Raw genomic sequence first — 23832 nt, 5'->3', positions numbered from 1 at the left:
CAACAGAGTTGTTAAAGGCAGGTGGTAAACCCGTACTGAGGGAGCTCCAAAAGCTTTTTAACGCTGTCCTATTCGAAGGGAGAACTCCGGAGGCATGGAGTAGAAGTGTGGTCGTCCTGTTCTTCAAAAAGGGAGACAAAACCTTGATGAAGAACTATCGACCCATTTCTCTTCTAAGCCATGTCTATAAGCTGTTCTCAAGAGTGATCACGAACCGTCTTGCGCGAAGACTCGACGAATTCCAACCTCCGGAGCAGGCTGGATTTCGGAGTGGATACGGCACCATAGACCACATCCACACAGTGCGGCAGATTATACAGAAGACCGAGGAGTATAATCAGCCCCTGTGTCTAGCATTTGTGGACTATGAGAAGGCTTTTGACTCGATTGAGATCTGGTCCGTTCTGGAGTCCTTGCAGCGATGTCAAGTAGATTGGCGGTATATCCAAGTGATGAGATGTCTTTACGAGGCCGCCACCATGTCCGTCCAAGTACAGAATCAGCAAACAAGTCCTATACCATTGCATAGAGGTGTGAGACAAGGGGACGTCATCTCCCCGAAATTGTTCTCAAATGCAATGGAGGACATGTTTAAGACTCTGAGCTGGAAAGGACGTGGCATCAACATTAATGGCAAGTACATCTCTCACTTGCGATTCGCTGATGATATCGTCATCGTGTCAGAAACGCTGCAGGACCTACAACAGATGCTGAACGACCTGGCTGACTCTTCTGTACGCATCGGCCTACGGATGAACTTGGATAAAACCAAGGTCATGTTCAATGAACATGTACTACCGGAACCGATCGCGGTACACGGCGCCGTTCTCGAAGTTGTTCAAAGATATGTTTATCTCGGGCAAACATTGCAGATGGGTAGAAACAACTTCGAGGATGAGGTGAATAGAAGAATTCAGCTAGGTTGGGCAGCATTTGGGAAGCTACGTCGAGTTTTTACATCGTCGATCCCACAGTGCCTGAAGACAAAAGTCTTCAATCAGTGCGTCCTACCCGTCATGACGTACGGGGCCGAAACGTGGACACTGACAGTACGGCTGGTCCACAAGTTCAAAGTCGCTCAGCGGGCTATGGAAAGGGCTATGCTCGGCGTCTCTCTGCGGGATCGAATCAGAAATGAGGTTATCCGGCAGAGAACCAAAGTGATCGACATAGCCCACCGTATTAGCAAGCTGAAGTGGCAGTGGGCTGGCCATATTAGCCGTAGAACCGACAACCGTTGGGGTAAACGAGTTCTTGAGTAGAGACCGCGTCTCGGCAAGCGTAGTGTAGGACGGCCTCAGGCAAGGTGGAGCGACGATTTGCGCGGGATGGCTGGCAGCAGCTGGATGCGAGCAGCCGAAGATCGGAAACGGTGGCGTGAAATTGGGGAGGCCTATGTCCAGCAGTGGACTGCGATAGGCTGATGATGATGATGATGATATAACTCTGAGTTATACACTTACCCCTTTAGAACTGAGGAAGTCCATGCCCCGCGCCACCTGGTACGCGAAGTGGGTGAGGTCTCGCGAGGTGAGGAACTGGCTCCCGGCGTGAGTGTTGCCGTAGTGCCGCTCTGCTCGGGAGTCTCGCAGAAACTGCTGGAGCTTTCCGAGGCTCACGAACTCCATTATTACTAGGGTTGGCTCCTAGGAAGATATTGATGGATTAGTGTACATACATTCATACTTATAATCACGCTTCGGTGCCACTCTCGGCAATTAAGAGGATTAAAGGAAACGAAGTTGTGACAGGGTGTCAGCCTCTCGTCTACGCACAGTCTACTTCTACGACACTCACGGGTGGAAATGGGTGGTGAAATTCTTAACCCGTCACTACACGGGATTTGATATAAGTACATATATTAACTCACGCTTGTTTTCTAATCAGGGGAAGGCAGAGCACGTGAAATAGGCTGCGTAGGTCAAATGCCAATTGCTCATATTCATGCTCCGTAGCATAATAGTATATCTCTCTTTGTCATCACTATAATACTACGATACAATGGAGCGTAAACTAGTGGCTTTACACGACCAGTTATTGTTAATCGTACCTACTCATTTATATAAATAATATTATAAATGTGTAGTGAAAGACAAAATAATATTGTGATTTAGAAAAGCAATAGGTCCGAGTGCAGTTAACTGCAAGAATTGAGATAGGGATGGCTTTATTTTAACCCTTCGAGCCCCAAGCATTTATACGTATTTACTTATATTTTACTGACATCATATGATGTCACTGGGACTCGAAGGGTTTCAGACAAAAGTAGTAGTTATTGAACTGAACATAATTTAGACAACATTTTCTTTTAAGTAAAATCATCGATGTAGAAATTGATATTTCAGTAGATAAGAGAAACTATCGCAGCGCTTAATAAATGGCTTATCATTATCGAGATAGCTCGCCACACTGTCCTAATAGTCTAACATTTATTAAAAATGAAACTAAGTCTTTCTTAAAAGCTCAAAGTTGATAACCTCTCGGGTTTAGTAGAAAAATGAAGTCGACTCTTTAATATGAGATTATTGGATCTACTAGCTTAAGGATCAGATCTTGACGTTTATCACGACTCTTCCTTGGCATTTGTAATGAAATTAATTTAGTTTGAGTTATTCTAAAGTTAAATTGAATAATCTGTTCTACAGATACTATTAATAGAATTTTAGGAGGATATTTTTATCTGACCTGTGATTTAAGCATTAAATTACATAATTTAACAGCAATTAACTAACTTAAAGAAACTGTAGTAATAGTTTTTTTTACTTATTTGTTCTGTTACGTTTGTGTAAATATTTTTTCTATTATACATGTATCTTCGATAACTGACATAATTTCCTCATATCCATATGTGTATAAGCATTTAAAAAATAACACTTATTATTTTTCAGAAGATAAGGCTATTTTGATGGTGATGAAGCCGTTATCGGACAATCTAACTATCCTCGTTGATAGATGTCAAAAAATAAGTAGTAACTCATTACAAGAAGTATTTTTTTTAGAAAAAAAAAATGTAAATTTTTATTTTAAATGCCAGTTTTACCAATAACATTTTTAAGTAAAATTAATACTTTTTATTTAAAAAAAATTACAATTTTTTTGAATATAACATAATATATAACATTTATTTTTATCTTTATTTTGCCCTCCGAAAAGCGTAGTTAAAATCTTTCGGTTCCCTCATCTTACACCGGGTATGTACGAGTAGGGAAGTATGTTGGTATATCACATATTATCACTATTGTTACTAGGAATGTTAACGTTAAAAGTAAGCTTAACCACACACCTTCAGTTAGAAATGTTTATAACTTAAAGTTATTTTCGTAAAAAAAATATAAGTATAATTAAAGAAACAAAAAAATCATAAAAGCCATAAACTCAAAAACTTCAAAAGCTTTTTTTATAAAATTGATACAATAAAACGCAGTAATCTCTAAAATAGTCGTAGACGCCAACCGTTTGTCAGTTTTATTTCGTCAATGCGAGTGGACTGTTAGCCGTCGGGCTCCGGGATTTAGGTACCTATAGTGGTCATTGACATGATAGTAAGTGTGGATATTTTTATTTTTATTTTGTATGAAAACTAATGAAATATTTTTTTTTCATTTTCAAATTGTTTAAACATTTTTTTTCTTTGTACACGGAAATTTCAATTTCTTCATCAAAGAAAAAATTTTGAAAAATTTATAAAAATATATTTTATTTTTGCTATTTTGTAACTTATAAATCACATGTTGAAATAGTGTACAAAATTAAATGAAAACCAGATTTCTTACACTATTAAATATTTCAAATCAAAGGGCTTGTTGTTGAGATATCATTACAAAATTTATGTCCAAAAAGCCCAGAGCCGCTAGCCGCTTCTCAAGGATGAAACTTTGGGACAATGTAGAGAGTACCTCAGAACCGTATAGATGTAGGTACGGTGGCCTAGATGGCGTTATACCTTTGGGGAACGCTCGGCTAGATGGCGCTAATATTAATATTTGACATTTTAACACGCATCAAGCTAATAATATGGGCCAAATTGTCAAAACTGAGGTTTTACAGTTTTAAGCTTGTGTCAAGAGATGTGATTACACATTTTACTTTGACAGTAACTCTCTATAATACTTGATCCTCTTTGATATTATCTAATCCGGCCCGTCGGCCATGTTTTTGTTCTAAGGTTTTTTAAACACTAACTTTCCATAAATTCTCAGTTCTTAGTCCATAAGTACCCCATCGAAAAATAAGTTTTTTCATATATATGTACGTGAGCCACCCTAAACATTACAGACTTTTAACATTCCTGGAAAATTGTCCTTACCTTTTCAGTGCAGCAACCTATGAGCCTGACTACATTGGGATGGGTGCCGAGGTTTTTCATCACTATCAGTTCTTGCACGAGGTCTGTCTTCTCCTTCTCTGACGCGTTTTCTTTCAGCGTCTTTACTGCCACTGTCTGCTCGCCTTTCTTACCTGAAAAACATTCCAAAGTTAAATTAATCATTTGTTTCTGGTGTGATGACTTTACTTGGCACATATTTTATCAGCTTCGCATTCACACCTGCTACCACAATAGCCTAGTTTCCTATACTTAAAATAAAATATTTTATGCAGGGCACGAAATAAAGCACCACATAATTAGAAGAAAAATATGGACAGTAGTTTATGTTTAACCATAATTTATATTTAATAAGTCAAAGAGAAAGATATAAAGTAAATGAATTGACCGTGACGTCACTCCTCAGTATTTCATAGTAATTCCACATTAGCAAATCGTTTTGACAGTTCTTAAAAAGCTGACGCGACTAGTAGGAAACTAGCCACAGAACTTAATTTAGATAGAAGAAACAAATTCATATATTTGTATAGGGGCCGAGCGTGTCAAATTTTGTACTGAAGTTGATTCTTGCCTGTAATTTTAAATATGTCTCAGGCTCTTGATTGTTCATAATTTTTGTGTTGTTGCAATTGAATATCACGTAACGAGGCATTTTTTATGTTTTGGTTGACTTCAACTTACAAAAATTGACGCCCGAAAGCTGCAAGCTGCGAGTAAAGACGGACAACTCAGTGGATTTCACTGAGTTCATTCGACACGCTAAGTAGATACGTTTGCTTGATCTATGGTATATATGACATCTGTATCTATATATGACAGCTGAACGCGCAAAAAAAATTCATGCATGCTTTTTTGCAACTAACACGACTCCTGATGACATTAAGTCATATATCCATAAAAAATGCGGCGTCACTGACAGTATAGTGGAAAAGTTACAGCTAAGGCACAATCACTATGCATCTTTCGTGATAACGGTGGCGCGGAGCAGTTTTGACATTCTTATGAATGGTGAAAATTGGCCTCCCATGACGGAGGTTCGGGAGTGGTTTCGGCACGGCGCCGGGCGTGCGAGAGGCTCGCCCCGCAACTGCCGGCGACGCTCCGCAGCCGCTGACGGAGCCTCTGACGTCGCCGCCGTTGCCACCACCGTCGATGACACCGCCCCAGCCTCCGTCACCGCCGATTCTCAACAATAATAAGTCAAGCACGAAGCTGGTCACCATACTCCATCAAAATATAAACAGACTCGAACACAAAACATGTAAGCTGGAATGTGAACTACAACTTCGCGATCGAATAGATGTGCTGTGTATAACGGAGCATTGGTTGTCATCAACGCAAATCTCCTCTGTGAACATATTAAACTATAGTCTCCGTGCCCAGTACTGCAGACCGACGCGCAAAGGAGGTGGTGCTTGCATATACGTCAATCCTGACATCACGACTATCGAGCGACGTGAAGTATCCGACCTCTCATTGGAGAAGCAGTTTGAGATCTGTGCTGTCGAATGTATAGGCATGGAACTAATTGTAGTATGTATATATCGACCTCCGAACGCTGATAGTGATATATTGTTCTCAAAACTCAACCAATTATTTAGTCTAAATGTAATAAGTAATAATAAAGTTGTCATAGTTGGAGATATAAACATGGATTTTCTTGCCCCGAATAATAATACTAAATCATTATGTAATATTTTAAAACAGTTTGGATTCAAACAACAAATTCACCAACCAACTAGAATAACAATGTCAACAGAGACTTGTATTGACCACATTTACACAAATTTATCTAAAACTACCATAAAAAGTACAATACTTGCAAGACAAATAATACAATATTTGCAACCAACTGAATCTGTCTGACCATTTGAGTACAAGTATCGCAATCAGTGTAGGCAAAGCTGACTTAAAAACATGCTATGTAGTAAAACGTTCCTTTTCAAAGGAAAAAAATCATAGTTTTAAACAAACTTTAAGTTTTTATGACTGGGACACCTTGTTATCAAGAAATATATGTCCTAGTATGCAATGTGAGTCCGTTCTAAATGTTATAAAACATTATTTTAATGTGCATTTCCCAGAAAAGAAGTGCCCTGTTAAAAATAAGTCTAGTGTGTGGACCAATGACACTTTACGAGAGTTACGTAACCAAATTCGCACTTGTAAACAAAGTCTATCGAAGGGTGATGTCGACATGTTTTCACATTTGTTAGAACTTGAGTTAAGATATTCCCTAGAACTTTTAAAAACGAAGAACCAAGTACATAAATAAACATATTGAATTATGTGACGACATGCACCGAGGTGTGTGGCGTATCATAGCATCCGAGACGTGCAATAACAACAGGCGCGGCAGCGGTGCGATAGACGTACTCGTTAGCCGGTCGGAGGGCGACTGCGCCGAGGCGCGTGCCACTGCTGCCGCGCATGCGCTAAACCGGTATTATACTACTGCGAATGCCCACAATCCGAAACAGTGCCCTAGAGATGCGCTCGCTTATCTTGAAAAATACTTACCGGCTGAGCTCGACGAGTTACAGTTTGCGCCTTTTACACTTAATGAAATAATCCTAGCACTAAAACAGATAAAGTGTAAACCATCTAGGGATAGCAACGATATGACCACTAACGTACTAGGCTACTTCCCACCTATCGTAATATCGTTAATATTAAAGTTGTTTAATAATTGCGTTTTAGAGGGTGTGTATCCTGACTCCCTCAAGGTCATTAAAATTCAACCTATTTATAAGGGAAAAGGCGAGATGCATGTTCTCAAGAATTTTAGGCCTGTCGCACTTATACCTATAGTCTCCAAGATCTTTGAAAAACTGCTAAGTAAGCGAATCATGGATCACCTTATGAGTAATAACATCCTTAATAAACAGCAGTACGCGTACCAGGCGGGGCGGTCGACTGTGAGCGCGGCGCGCGACCTGAAGGAGCGGGTGCTCGCCCACCTCGGTGGCGGGCGGAAGGTCGCAGCTGTCTTCTGCGACCTGTCGCGCGCCTTCGAGATGGTGGATCACCAGCTCCTTCTACAAAAAATGTGGTGCTACGGGATTGGAGGCAACTTTCACAAGTTAATCGCGTCATTTCTTAGAAACCGAGTACAGCGCACCCACGTCCTTAATTCCAAATCCAGTCTAGAAGCCACAGGAGAGTGTGCCGTGCCCCAAGGATCAACGATTGGGAATTATTTATTTTTATTGCTTGTGAACGACATCACGGCTGCCTGCTCTGATGCCGAGTACGTGACCTACGCAGATGATACTTGCATAATAGTCAACGCTGAGGATACCGAAACACTAACACTGAAGCTGACCAATGTTATGACGCAAATATCGCAAAGGTTCCGCGCCAACGGTATGCTCTTAAACGTGGAGAAAACGTGTTTAATTAATTTCCAACTTCGAAACTGCCACACTAACTTAGAAATATATCTCAATCACACCCCATTACCCCAAGTTGACCAAACAAAATACTTGGGTTTCATGTTTGACTCTGGTCTAACATGGTCAGCTCACATAGACCTGATGTGTGATAGGTTATCTTCAGCGGCGTTTGCATTGTCCAGATTAGCCCCGACGCTTTCGAATGACAATATACTAAAGGCGTACTACGGGTACTTTCACTCGACAATGATATATGGCGTTGATCTTTGGGGGACGGCTGCGGATCGCGAACGAGTGTTCAAACTCCAAAAGCGAGCCATACGAATAATCGCGGGGAAACCTTTCGACCACTCGGCACATACCCTATTCATTAAGTACAAAATACTAACATTACCTAGCGTTTACATATTGGAAGCGTGCAAGTACGTAAGAAAAAATATCAGCTCGTATAAAACACGTGAACAGCAGTCGGGCAGAAGCACACGCGGTGCAACGCTTCTTCTGGTCCCGGCCCACACCACTGCAAAAGCCAAAAAATCCGTTGGCGTGTTGGGGGTCAGACTGTATAACTCATTGCCTGCCGAGATAAGAGCTGCCCCGAGCGATATCGTATTTTACAATAAAATCAAAAAAATATTACTGGAATTAGCTTGCTACACCATAGATGAATTTTTCGGGTGTCATTGATCCACGGTCTTACAACATGAAATGAAATGTGAATTGATTTTATAGTGATATGTATAATAAAAATATTGTAGAATTTTATATTGTATTAAATTAATTGTATGTGTTATTGGATATTGATAAAAAAATGACATTGTATTTCCTGTTTATAAATAGATATAATTGTAAACTGTTTGAGTGATGTATTTGTAACTTATATTTACATACAAGTGTAAACCATTATATGTACATTTTTCTTGACTTGTAATTAACTTTATCAATAAATATATGAATATGAATATGAATATGTGAAACTAGCCTATTACTGCACAAGCGAAACATTTCTCTTTTATTTAAATTATACGCCTAATATATGAATCTAGAAGCAAGGTACAGGTACAGGGTAGGTATAATTACATTATTGAGGGTAAATATCAACAGCTCGATTTTTTCCATGTTTTACCATTTTTGGATTACTGTATTACTGTATTTTTGCATTAGTGAATACACATGGAGCTCAAGTTAATATTATAGTGTTAAAGCATGGACAAAATTCGTTCAGTTGAAAATCCTCTGTACCTTATATGCAATTTTAAATTAACTTGTAAATTCATTCGAGTTTCCTACAGACTATAAAAGCGACAAGTAGGTATGAGCATAATGCACAGTGACTCGAATTTAACTAACTGCAAGTAAATGCAAAACTAATGTCGCATGGCAAAGTGTTTGCTAAATAATTTCACAAATTCATCGTGCATTAATGTATTTATGACATGTTGTATACCGGACGGTGCTTTCCTAACTAAAACGCCGTATAGTTTGATAAATATAAAATAAGGTTTTTGCAATTTCATTATTGACATAAGCTTTTATCGCCCACTGTACCTTTCTTTCAACAGTAATCTACTACTCTCCGAGACGTTTCTAAAAACCTGGCCCTTACTGGAAAGGGATACGACGTTTCATAACAGAGTTCATATGACCACCTTTCTACTCCATCATCAGATCAGTTTCATAATACCATATTATTGCATTGTCACGTAATTTACATATGTGTGCAAAATTTCAGCTCAATCGGAAGCCGGGAAGTGGGTCAAATTTAGCTTCTACGTTTGGACCCAAACTAACATACTAACAAGGCAAGTTGAATAAAAGCTTGTAAGTACTAGCGGCCCGCGCCCCCGGCTACGCACGGGGATTAATATAAAAAAACCGGTCAAGTGCGAGTCGGACTCGCTCACCTAGGGTTCCGTACAAACTTTCAATAGTTGAATCATCAAAATGTTATTCATAGAACTCTACAGATTTGACTAAATCCCTCAAGACTCAATTTCCCACATAACAAGTAATATTTTAATATACAATTTTATTTTTATTAGACAACGTCCAAATAAAATCAAGACTATTCGACTTCAATAGTTTACGACTTACGACATGTCGCAAGGACGCTCCTGAACCGACCTCATTTATATCAGGAAAAACGCGATGTAGGAAATGAGCGTTCAACGTACAGCGACATCTATCGGCAAATTGAGTGAACTAATGTGCGCGAGTTAGTATGGAAGATAATTTTTATGGAATAATTGTTTATTGCGTGAACCGATTTTAACCAGTTTGCTTCTATTTGAAGGCAGGTAATTTCATTGTTATTTTGTTAAAAAAATACAGGTACAATAAACACCCGCAAGGGTGTTGAAATTGAAAATGTAAATCTGAAAAGTTTTTTATAAATAAATAAAAACATTTTCAAGATACGTGTACGATTTTATTTTTCCTGTAATATTCATTTTAATAGCTATGTTTGGTAAAAATTCATAAATTTATGTTGGTAAACTTCGGAGATCAGGGGGGGGACGGTATTTTTTTTTACATTTTTCTTCAAAAAACATTTTTTTTCCAGAACCAAAAAATTATAAAAAATAGTTTTGATATGTACAATTTGAGCTCTTTCTAACGATACCCCACTTGACCTAGTTACTTGAAATTTTCAGTTTGCCCCCCTTTCATTTTGGCCATTTTCTATCATTTATATTAATTAATTTAAAAAAAATACTTTCAAATTGTAGAGGTTCACAATGTTTACAACTATTCCAAATTTCATATCGATAGCATATACAGTTCTCGAGATATTTAACAATGTGACAGACGGACAGAGTCGCACCATAAGGGTTCCTGTTGTACCTTTTTGGTACGGAACCCTAAAAATGGTGATAGTAACTAAGTTATCCGTAAAAGTCGCGGGGTTTTTTTTTTGTGGTCGTGGTCATATTATATAAGTGAGACATCGATTTCGCCATGCATTGTTTTGATATACTTAGCTAAAGCGGTTTGGGCAGCGTTTTCGATTAAAGCTCTCAGCCAGCTGGATTTTGGTCCGACTCAATTAGCAAATATCGTCATATTTCAACCAATTCAAACAAAACCTCAACGAATTATATACCCAAACCTTCCTCAAGAGTCACTTTATTTATAGATCAGAACCGTATGAAAATCCTCTCATTCGTTTTTGATTTTATATCGTGAACACACATACACACACATACAGACGCGGCGGGCGACTTTGTCTTATAAGCTGTAGAGAAGATATATTAATATTGAGGTACATTTTACACAGATGAACCCATCTTCAAACTAAACAAAACCTGTACTGTGTAGGACTAACAACTATATTATGTAGAAACTACCCATAACTTAGGAACAGATTATCTACACGTGTACATCATAAAAATAAATGCCCCTGAAATGAACTGAACTAGGTTCAAATCTGAAATCACGCCACTTTCCCTCTCAAAGCGGGAAAACTCTTGAATCGACTGCGAGGCTTGCGGTACGAAAACGTTGTCAGTATTTATTCGTATTTACCTAATTATCTTAAAGAGTGAGTGCTTCAACAAAGACATATTATTATTTAACTCCGTAGATAGTTAGTTTTGGGAAAAAATGTAGCATGGAACTATCAAGAAAAATGTACGGTATGGTATGATGATTCTCTGCTAATATTAATATTTGTCAATTTAACACATATGCCAACTTCAGAATATGAGTTAAATTGCCAAAACTGAGGTTCAAAAGTTTTAATTATGTGTCGGGAGATGGCAGTCTATGCACGGTGACTACACATTTTACTTTGACAGTTTCTCTATACACTCGATCCTCTTTGGCTTCACAATAGAACAAGCAATAATTTATTACAATATCGTTTTGAACGTAGAGCTCGAAAACGCTCGCTGTAACGGGATTTATCCGCATAATAACACGACGACCGGTCTGGCTCAGTAGGTAGTGACCCTGCCTGCTGAGCCGCGGTCCCAGGTTCGAATCCCGGTAAGGGCATTTATTTGTGTGATGAGCACAGATATTTGTTCCTGAGTCATGGATGTTTTCTATGTATTATACTCGTAAGTATGTATTTATCTATTTAAGTATGTATATCGTCGCTTAGCACCCATAGTACAAGCTTTGCTTAGTTTGGGGCTAAGTTGATCTGTGTAAGGTGTCCCCCAATATTTATTATAACAGCTTGGAAAACAATACCTATTAGCATCCAAAATTGCTTTATTACAGTTCAAATTTACAGGTTCTCATCTCTCTAATGATTATGAGTATGTTACTAGTATAATGAAACTAGTGGTCATAAAACGCATAATTAATAAAGCTAAATAGTGGAACGTCAAAATGTTTGGTATTTTATTTTAACATACATACATACAATCACGCCTGTATCCCACAAAGGGGTAGGCCGAAAACATGAAACTACTAAAGCTTCAGTGCCACTCTTGGCATATAAGGGGTTGAAAGAAAACGAAACTGTGACAGTGCAGTGACAGGTTGCCAGCCTCTCGCCTATTTTGTTTTAACCATGCATATAACCTAGGTAACTAAAGCGAGAACAGAAATATATGACTGTTGTCAGGAGGGCGCTGTTATTCTGGTGAATGGGATGAGAGTTCAGTATAGTATGAAGAAAATAGTTCTAATGAAATTCCACAACATGGCCCGTAGTCATATATTTCTGGTCAGGCTTTAAGTGAGGTATAATCTGCTTGATGTTCTTCAAAGAACTGTTTCTGTTTTTTTTGCACATGTTATATTACAGAGCCCTTTATTTTTATTTTTTTTTTTATTTATTTAAAGGTAACATACATTTTACATTTTTATAGTTTCTCGCCAAACTGCTCATGCAGTTTGTTGGCGAGACAGCGCTCATTTTTTACAAAGCTATGTACCGTTCTTAAGTTGCTATAATTCTAAATAATGCTTACCCTAAATTTAACATTAAATAGTAATTTAGTAAATACACACCTATGTCTAACTGTTATCTGTCTTTATTTTTCACGTGGGTACATATTTCTGGTCAGGCTTTAGATAGATACCAAATGTAAAGGTTAAAAGCTCGGCCACACGTGCTCGTTTTGATAGCGTAGGCGGAGCGGTAGCGGAGCGTTAGCGGAGCGCAACGATAGCGGTGCGCCCGACGAACGCGCTGGCGTTGCGCCCAGCGGACGCCGGCGGGAACTAGCGAGCGCGGATTGCGAGCGGAATGCGAGCGGAACGCCAGCGTTCCGCCGGCTCACCGCTATCATTGCGCTCCGCTGACGCTACGCTATCAAAACGCTTTATGTGTGGCGGAGGCTTTAAGAGAAATTCTTAAATAAAAATGTATAATATCTATTCACTATTAGGTACCCAACTTGTGCACTGACGCTGCCCCTAATATTGTTGTTAATTTTAAATATTATATCTCATTCAGACAAAATATAGTTTCAACTGCTGCCGCATATAATGTGTAGGTACAGCCAACCAAATAGAATCCTAGGCCACTCTAGATCCCTGTCGTATTGAAACCGTGCTTTATTTGGTCTAGAAGTCAGTTTCACTTTTACTTTGAAAGGGTTCTACAGTGGCCTAGGATTCAGATTGGCTGACGACTTGACGAGTATAGCATGTTTGACATGACCATAAAATTGTGTGTTTGTGACAATTAGTACTACCCCGTTAGTGCGTTTTCACATTATCCGATCCGATATCGGATGTCAGAAGGATTTCAAAGGAAAATAAACAAAGATGGCATGCTTATTATATAGGATATTAGTCCTACATCCGATATCGGATCAATGTGAAAACGTTCTTACGCACGTTGGTAATAATGTCTAATAGGTATACAACATACTAATTCGTATGTCGAATATTTGTCCGTTCAGTGACTATTATTGGCCGGAAAAAATACTTGTTTAAAGAAACGTCCCTTGAGATATTGACAGGCCGGCATCATATAGCAGTGACTTCTTATAAGAGTTATATTAAGCATTCCCATATAGGCCAGATATCTAAGTGAGAAAGAAAAGGAACCAATTAGGTATTAACTAGAACTTTATTTTATAGTACAAGATTAAGATTAGGTTGGCTATAATCTCGTAAAGCGGACAAGCTATGTATCTACCAGAGATTAGCGTAGTCAGCATCATCAATATAATCATGAGTAATTTATTAAAATATAAATAAATAAATAAATATTATAGGACATTCTTACACAGATTGACTGTCCCACAGTAAGCTCAAGAAGGCTTGTGTTGTGGGTACACAGACAACGATATATATAATACTTAAATACATAGAAAACATCCATGACTCAGGAACAAATATGTTTGCTCATCACACAAATAAATGCCCTTACCGGGATTCGAACCCGGGACCGCGACGTAGCAGGCAGGGTCGCTACCGACTAGGCCAGACCGGTTGTCAAAATACATCTATACAGATTACAGCCGCTAGACTGCTGACTGTATGTCTATTCATACTGAATATTAATGGTACTCGTATAGATGTAGATTGTTACTGGATTCAGTTTTTTTAACACAAGGATCATCATTTAATACTTTTGCTCTTCACATTCAGAGTGCTCTCTATACAAGTTTTTGGCACTTGAATTAAAGTTGGCATTTGTTTTGAGCAGAGATTTAACATTTTTAGTTTTATGGAAACTTTACAACAGCCTTTGTCTTTTAAATAAAAAATGTCACCTTCACACAAAGGCTCAGCATTGTAATAACAATAACAAACTAAGGTGAAGTACCCCATAATGGACGGTGATGCCATTATGGACAAAAAAACACAAATCCTTAAAAATAAGTATCTAAAATTAGTTTCTAATAATTTTTAAGAAAAAAAAACCGTCGCCTTTCGGGTTCTGGTGAAAGCTACTTGCGAATGTTGGATTATGTAGAAATGTGTAAGTATTTTTTAAAACTGCTTTTAATACTTTAATTATTAGATGGCAACACAAATGAATATACGTATAACGTTAAGGTTTGAGGAGTTTCCTCAATTTCTCATGACGGATTCATGAGGAATTGAGGAAACTCCTCAAACCTTAACGTTATATTATAAGACATCGAAGCTTGACAAACTTTGACTTGAAAACTCAATATGCTTAACAAACATAACTAAATAAATGTCACTGTTCTGAACTTAAATGCATGCTTTTCTTACAAAAATACCAAAGTCACTATGAGTGTGCCGTTCAGATTTGAGGAGTACGGTCCTGACTATCATCAGCAGTTCCACTGCACCAAATGTCACTGTTCTGGACGTAAGTGCATACTGTTCTTATAAAAATACCAAAGTCACTATAAGCGTGCCGTTCAGATTTGAGGAGTTCGGTTCTGACCATCATCAGCAGTTCCACTGTACCAAATGTCACTGTTCTAGACGTAAGCGCATGCTGTTCTTATAAAAATGGCAAAGTCACTATAAGCGTGCCGTTCAGATTTGAGGAGTTTGGTTCTGGCCATCATCAGCAGTTCCACTGCACCAAATGTCACTGTTCTGGACGAAAGTGCATGCTGTTCTTATAAAAATACCAAAGTCACTATAAGCGTGCCTTTCAGATTTGAGGAGTTTGGTTCTGACCATCATCAGCAATTCCACTGCACCAAATGTCACTGTTCTGGACGAAAGTGCATGCTGTTCTTATAAAAATACCAAAGTCACTATAAGCGTGCCGTTCAGATTTGAAGAGTTCCGTTCTGGCCATCATCAGCAGTTCCATTGCACCAAATGTCACTGTTCCGTACCTTAATGCATGCTGTTCCTTTAAAAACACAAAAATCACCATATGTATGCCTTTCAGATTCGAGGAGTTCCCTCGATTTCTCCAGGATCCCATCATCAGAACTGGGTTCTGAGAAAAATGGGACCAATCTGTATGTATATACATTCAATAAAATTTTTTTTTTTTTCAAAATCGGTCCAGTAACGACGGAGATATCGAGGAACAAACATTAAAAAAAATAAAAAACATACAGACGACTTGATAACCGTCCTTCTTGAGATATGAGGCGACGGTTAAAAACTGACAGCTATGTACCATAAACTAGAGTTGTAGAGCTGTTTCATTTTGAAGTTTCAATTAATTCGGTTATTTCTGAAGGATTTGGCGACAAGATAAAATTCATCAGTTTGCTGAAAAAAATATCAAGACGAATTCTTAGTAATGTTGCTAAGAGAGTTAAGTTCATGTATAAAATAATAAAAAAATAATACTCGGTGTAAACTTGAATGCGTTTTACTTACTGCATTAAGCATGAGATAAGGTACAAAACATACTAGTTTGTTGCTCCAAAGATATAAAGAAATGGCGTTATTTTGCGAGTGTCCATTACTGGAACCGAAAAACTGCCTACCTCCTATGATGGACAAGGAACAATTTACAAAACCAAAATTTACAAGAAACAATCCTATGTTAAAATAACTCAAACTAATTGTATATTGACTCATGAGTATCAGTTGGCTTTAAAAGTAAAATTTTAAACTTATTTCACTGTCCATAATGGGGGATCCATTACTGGAGAACTGCCGTCCATAATTGGAGAAAAAACACCTATTTTTAATTTGTTAACTATGAAGAAACCAATAGGAGTATCCATTCTGCAATACGCTTGAAATGTAAAAGAAGGATAGGACATTCAAGATTTAACACGCTTAGCGGTAGAATTTTTACATTTATCAGTGAAATATCGAAAAGAGGCGAAAATTTTTCTTAAACCGTCCATGATTGGGTCCGTTACCTTACTTGATTCGTACTTTAATAAATAACATGGTATTGGGTATAGGTTTTGTCATTCACAAATGATACTTAATTTAAATACTATGCCATTATGAAACAGAGTTTAGGGTTGATTTACACAGTAGGTACGAAAAATCACAGACGAGTTTCATGACATTTAACTGGAGTGCTGCGTAGTAGTTAGAACTGATTTGACTTCATAAGATTTAACATACATAGAAACCTATTAAGTGAAGGCAGTACCAGTCATCAGCATCATCATCATTAGAGAAATAGATAGATAGATTTTTTTTAAGAAAATGAACACAGTATTTCGCACAATTATAAAATAAATAAAGGCTTTCACTAAAAGATCGTCAACATCATTATAGTTAATTAAAACAGAAAGTACAAATAAAATCATTAAAATTAGGCCTTGTACATTACAGATGATTTAAGCAGCATTGATCGAGCGGCAGCGCCGCTTGCGGCTATATAATCCAATCCGTGATCATATTATCTACCACATCTGTCACAAGTAAAACTAAAATGAGAGTCCGGACGAGTGCGATCCTCATTGTGCCTTATTGCTCGTTTTCGAGCTAAGGCAGTACCAGTGGTGCACCGAATAATACGCCACAACATGCGTTCTCCTGTAACTGTAGGACACGCACATATCTGGCCTGCTAGCCGAATGGCATTTTCACGCCAGACGCCGACAGAAACGCAGTTTAGCTCTGTTGCGCTAATACGCAAGAGCGATAGGGATATAGGTATAGATAGATACGAAAGAGATATTATCGTGAGCGTTTGTGTATTCGGCTTTCGGCTACGCACACTGGCATGGCTTTAAGCTTGCGCGCTAGGTCTCCCTGAGACTGAGGTCACTTACCATCGATGTCGATGGCTTGGGCACGCCAGACCTGGCCGAAGGCGCCCTCGCCCACAATGTTGAAGATTCTCAGTCGGTGCCGAGGGAACTCCCACTCGTCGCTCGGTTCATCCTTCGTGATCGTGGTCTCTTCTGACAACTGAAAAGATAAACAATTTTTTGTTATAAAAGTATTGATCAGCGTCAAAACATCGAAGCGTGTTCGAACTTCAAGAATGCACTTGCGCGCGAGATTGCAAGTTGTGCTACTTAGGACGTCACATTCATCAATAGCATTCTTTGATAAAACTCAATGTCAGTGATTGTTTCATATTATAAAGAATTATAACCCTACTTATTTTGAAAAAAACTTTATCGTTGGCTATTCGTAAGTACATAATAAACTATTAATAGTTATGGTGTCTCACACGTCAGAAGAGGTCTGTTCCCAAAACTATGGTAAGTATACTGTATAGGCTCAATTATTTATTATTACTGAGATGTGCCTGATTGTGCCAGTTAAAGATCAGTGCTGCATCAAAATTTAATACCTATCACTAGATATAAATTAGTTTGTGTAAAAAAACTACTAAAATTACCTATGTGTAGCGATGGTGTAGCGATAGTAAAATTGAAAGCAGAATTTAATAAAGAGTAATTGTACGTGCCACACGAGAGCTTGCATTTTTCTGGCGCACAAAGTATGTTCTCTGCACAAAAAACGCGCAAAAACTCGAACAATATTGCTGGAGTAACGAAATTTGGTGCAATTTGCCGCTCAGCTTATTGCCGCTCAAAGGAAACGCATTCCATTTGTTTTCCACGCTCCATGCTGTCAATGAAAATGTCAGTGAGAATATTCGCTCCCAGCATTATTCAAGGCTGAGGGCGTGATATCGCAGCCAGCATCTTTGGTTCTACCGCAAGGACCTTTTTTATACTTATATAATCTGTATTGAACAAAAAAATATTGCAGTACAAAAAGGCGCACTTAATGCTTTAAGTTAAGGCATTATCTACTATAAATAGTCAGATTTAGATTCCATTTAGTGTGGTTTTATTTTTCTTTTTATGTATAAGTAGTTTGTAGTTATTTTAATTGTAAATTAAGATTTTAAGGTTTATATGAGTCCCATCATCATCATCAGGCATGAGTGCGTAAAATGTTTAGGCACAGTAGGCACAGAGGCTAGAGTAACGTGAGTGGTATAGGTATCTAAATATTATATTTAATACTCTGAGATATAAGTATAATAGTAGCTTTAAATAAAACAGTAATTATGACTGTAAAGCATTTGCTTCAGTAACTTTGTGGTGAACTTAATTTACTCATACTTTAAATTCCAGCTAAATTAATATTTACCTAATGGTTTGTTACAATCCACAACGTTTACTTAAAATTGTAGGCTAAGCCCATGCTTTTACTGAAAATTCTAAGATTTGCAAGCTTTAGTTGTTTTAGAGTAAACATTGATTAAAGTCATTAATTACTCGAATAATATACAATAATATCAAACTTCAGTACACGAAAGCTTTGGGAAATTGTGATAAATTGTCATTCTTGAAACTTGGATTATACAAATAATTCCTTAATATAGACTGTTTATTCAAAATTTCTCTGTACATGTAAAACTAACTTAAAAATACTTTAAATTAAACTAACATCTCAATGAGTATTAAAAGACACGTATGGCATGGCGGGTTCAATGCCATGGCCGTCTAGACTGTCTAGAATTACTTTATTGCATTAATGGAGGAAGTAAGTATTAATAAATTTTACGCTCATTTATTCTGCCTTCAAAAATTCTGTATTTTTAACAATATTATTTAAGTGTATTGAAATTTGACATTTAGAGACTTTATAGGTCTCTAATTAATAAGTAGTTAGGTACATACTTCAGCTAGAATTCCCAAATTTTCCAATTGTATTTACTAAATAGTTTCATAACCGTTTGTAGGTACCTACTCTTGTTCGTACGAAAATAGGGCCCTTGTGGCCTACTTGCTGTACGAATGTTTGATGTTGACCTATTTACTATATATTCAGTAACAATAGAACCCATATCAACATTTAGGTAAGTTAGTAGCCCCTAACGAAAAGGCCAATTGGCGACATGATTGACATGACACCCTTCAATATCGGTTGTTATGTTTGATAAGACTTAGTAGCTTGATTATCTCTTACTACAGGGTGGTTTGTTATTGCTACTGTCACGGTATTTTAGACGTCCTACACTTGAAATTTACAAAGAAATCCAAGTTTTGAATTTACCCTCCTTTACAGTGTTTAAATTCCCTAGTTGTAAGATTAATGTGAACCCTGGGAAAAGCCGGGATAACGCGATATAAAGTGGTCTCAGGAGGTCATATTGTAAGTGTCAATTGACGGGAGGGTCTTGGAGCGCGATATATAGCTATCCCTGCCATAATCGGCAACGGCGACCCTAACTAATTTCGAGCGTGTGCTCGGATGTAGCTTGCAAAGCCGAACTTGCTTTTGAAAGTTCAGTCGCACCTGTGACAGTGACAGTAAAGTTGTCCAGAATCATTGTACGTAATATAATTATACGAAGGTCTCGGATAAGGTTTACGTGACGTTTCGCAACAAGTTTAACGTGACTAGCGTGCACCAACGCTGCTTTTAATACGAGAACTCCATTCTAGCCGCTAAGAAGGATACTCCACCCACCAGTGATGGAGGAGCGCGAAATGCGATACTAAGAACATATTTCAGTTTTAGATAGGACTTAAAAACGACTGACTACATCTGACAAATCATTGCGGAAATAGAAGAGTCGTGAGATATGCTGGTCTAGCAAAATAAATAAATATAAATATTGGGGCCTTACACAGATCAACCTAGCCCCAAACTAAGCAAAGCTTGTACTATAGGTGCTAGGCGACGATATACTTACTTATATAGATAAATACATACATATATACATAGAAAACATCCATGACTCAGGAACAAATATCTGTGTTCATCACACAAATAAATGCCCTTACCGGGATTCGAACCCGGGACCGCGGCTTAGCAGGCAGGGTCGCTACGCGCTAGGCCAGACCGGTCGTCATGAGAAGTGAAAATAAATAGTTGACGCTACGTGTCGATCGAAACGTAGTCTGGCTCTGTCACGCCAATAAAATAGATCGATATACCATATCGCTACGAAATGCTTATGAAGCGGAAACGTTGGTGCCCCTAAGTTAGGATCCAATACATTCTATGACTGTTCTCGTTCAGCCAAATTGTAGGAATGGCAAGGGCAGACTGACCTGCAAATGGCCGTTGTCCCACGCCTCGTACCGGTTGGAGTAGGCCCGCGGCCGCTCCCAGTTCAAGGTCGGCTCTTGAAGAACGATGCCACTCGAATCTTTGGTCTGCGGAGGAGGACATATCAATTGAGAATTGAGAAGCTGACAAATTCCTGATAATTTGTAAATCAGTTTTGAACAACTGAGATATGAATTGAGGAATGTAAGGTGGTGATGAATGTGATGATCATGATAGAAAGAAGGCTTTTGAGTCAAGTTTAGACTATAATAATGAGTTTAAAAATGAACTTACTAATCAGAAAGGAGGCCCGAGGTTGATGCAAGTTGACGACAATGATAGATTTTTGTTAACTGTAGATTTTCGATTTTAAAAATAGTTATAAATTTTATTTAGATATAATTATATTTTGAGCGATTATTTGTTACTTTCGTATGAACTGTGTACGATAGCGAACATGTTATTAATGCAATGTGTTAAAATATTGTAATTCTATGTCTTGCTGTGCTGAATGCTGTTACATACTTATTAAAAGAACTTACCATATCATCCTTCTTGCTCGGTTCTTTCTGTCCATGATTCCTCTTCCAAACAAAGATAATAACTGCTACTACAATAACGATTAGTCCACCTATAGCAATCAACGGTATAATAGTAGCAAACGACACATCATTATTATTTACATCAGGAGATTCTGTTGGGTCGTTTACTTCTTTTATTATACTCGTATTGTCTCTGTGTGTCTCGTTACGGTCTTCTATTTTAACAGTTGTTTGAACTGATGTCACAGTTGTAGTTATATCAGGTACTGTAGTTTCTTCAAAAACTTCATCAGTTACTTTGGTTGGTGGTTGAATCGGTGTCCCCATTGAAATTGGACGAGGAAAGAGGTCTGGGAAATTAGGAGGGAAAGGTGGGGGGCTCGGGACTTTTTTCCTACTTCCACTGGCGTCGGTGATTAAAGCCAAAATTTCTGTCTTTTTTGGTATAGTGCCATCGTCTGCATAAACCCATAATAAGTACGTTTTGTTTTCCTGGAATAGAAAAGTTCAAATTACTATTACTTACCAAAATACTACTTGACTTTATCATATGAATAACTAGACGTGAGCAATGAAGTAGGTACTAGGTTACCTGCATTTTCATTTAATTGCTAAGACTTTTTAATGACTAACATGATAATTATGAATTTCAAATATATAAAATTTCTTATTACTTTGTTTCTATTTAACGAATATTTTTCATATTTCCTAAACCGTTTTTTTTTTCTTCATTAGCTCGATCAACATACCTTATCGATAAGTGTATCATTGACAGTGACGACTCCTGTGCGAGAGTTGATCGCAAAGGGCGTGGGAGGGCCGCGAGTGTCCAGGTAATATTTGACGGCCTGGTCCCCCTTGGCGTCCATGAACGCCCTGGCCACTTCCGTGCCCTTGGGGTCCGTGACCCTCGCGTACCATACCCGCTGAACTTGTAGGAGGTTCTGCAGATTCTGCAGGTCGGCGATGATTTGAGGCGATGCTGGAAGAAAAAAAATGATATAAGCATTTGTGTGACTACGAATATATAACTTTGAGGATTTATGTCAAAAATCAATGGTTATTACTTGTTCGAATATAAAAGTACTAGCTTTTGCCCGTGGCTTCGCTCGCGTTAAAAAGAGACAAAAAGTAGCCTATGTCACTCTCCATTCCTTCAACTATCTCCACTTAAAAAACTCACGACAATTCATCGCTCCGTTTTGCCGTGAAAGGTGGACAAACAAAAAGAAACACACTTTCCCAATTATAATATTAGTATGGATTCAGCAATGACAGTATTGATTGATGGTTTTCCAATTGCAACCTAAATAAAAATTTAAAGCAAGATAAAAAAAATTCAATAGATAAACTTTTTACTAAGTATTCTGCAAGTCGATGAATGACTTTTGAAACAGTACCTCTCAAAACTTATTTAATTAAATGAGTAGGTATTACAAAGATTGTTTCTTCAAATGAATTCATATGGAAACAAGTAACAATGGGTAATCTATTTTGCTGCCATTTGAAGCTTTCAAGATCTTGAGGTTAGAATTCTATGGCTGAATAAATAAAAAGTATTTTTTTCCGAGTTCCACTTAGAGGTTTATCCTTGAGTTTAATCTTCAAAGAAGAAAAATATTATCTCGTTCGAGAATGCATTTCTGTTACTATTCTGTTTCTAGTTGTCGAAAACTGGTTCTGTAAAACATTATGGTAGATCCACGTTAAAACATTTACAAAAAGAAATACGAGTTCATGTTTTATTACACCCAAAGGGTAATATAGACAAAATGCGATGATATCTTTAACTTGATGGCTTCACGAACCTACATCATAATGTCCCAAATCTGGCAATAAATTAGGATATGTTGGTATCCATTTATCACGACGTAGTATTTGTTACATTAACAGTAATATCAATATCTAAGTAACGCTTAACTTTATTTTGTTAATTACAGTTAATATTGAATCAATCCGCAATCACATGTATGATGAGATTGATTATAAAGACCATAAAGTAAATATACTGGGCAGTCGAGACTATGAAACATGAAGGGAGAGTACCTTAAGTATTTAGATTATATTTTTTTCTATGGTGAGACCGCTATATTTTTAGGTGTATGTGCATTCGCTTGAACCACTTATGCGATTACACTCCTGTAACTCAGCCCAAATCAAGTCATTTACTCAACTAGTTATGCTTTATCACCCTTTTAGACACGGCAATTCTTAAGTGGAGTAGTTTTCTCAATTAAAATTAACAAACGGTAATTACCTTTATAGAATAGGTACCTAAATTATTCCAGCACTGGCAACAGCAAAAAATTAAAGGATACAAAAAAAAATCTAATAATATGTGACCGTATTCGATCAAAATATTAACCGTTACGAAACACGCGTTGAATACATAATAGGAGTTATAATATAACGTAACGTCCACCGTAACACAAGGTTGAGTGAAAGTCAGGCGACCCTCGTTCACTTTCACCGGGCGTCCACGAAATGCAGCACCTTGCTACAGAATGTCATTGGTCCCTTTCTAATTGAGAGATGTGGAACATTCGATATGGTTACCAAAAGTTATGGTCGTGGGATGTGATGACTAGTGTTAGTTGATGTGCGTAAAGTTGACGCATCGCTCGACGATAAAAATCTACAAAGGTGCTTGCTTGCTTGCTTCTCGAACCTCGCGGTCGCGCTGATACTTCGAACGTAGTGAATTTGCTTCTGCGCTAAA

General features: G+C 37.8%; 1 protein-coding gene across 2 annotated transcripts in view; it reads right to left on the bottom strand.

Moving 5' to 3' along the window:
- LOC125242653 (tyrosine kinase receptor Cad96Ca) overlaps positions 1–23832 on the bottom strand; it is a 109759-nt gene that overhangs the window by 17898 nt on the left and 68029 nt on the right. For both annotated transcript variants that reach the window (XM_048151495.1, XM_048151496.1), the window contains exons 3-8: positions 21863–22095; positions 21114–21605; positions 20574–20678; positions 17319–17457; positions 4307–4458; positions 1464–1646 (exon numbers count right to left, since the gene is read on the bottom strand). In XM_048151495.1, coding sequence (XP_048007452.1) covers positions 1464–1646; positions 4307–4458; positions 17319–17457; positions 20574–20678; positions 21114–21605; positions 21863–22095 — 1304 coding nt within the window. The remainder of the gene's footprint in view (positions 1–1463; positions 1647–4306; positions 4459–17318; positions 17458–20573; positions 20679–21113; positions 21606–21862; positions 22096–23832) is intronic.

This window comes from Leguminivora glycinivorella, chromosome 3, assembly GCF_023078275.1.
Source record: "Leguminivora glycinivorella isolate SPB_JAAS2020 chromosome 3, LegGlyc_1.1, whole genome shotgun sequence".
Classification (NCBI taxonomy): domain Eukaryota; kingdom Metazoa; phylum Arthropoda; class Insecta; order Lepidoptera; family Tortricidae; genus Leguminivora; species Leguminivora glycinivorella.
This window is presented reverse-complemented; position numbering and strand designations above follow the sequence as displayed.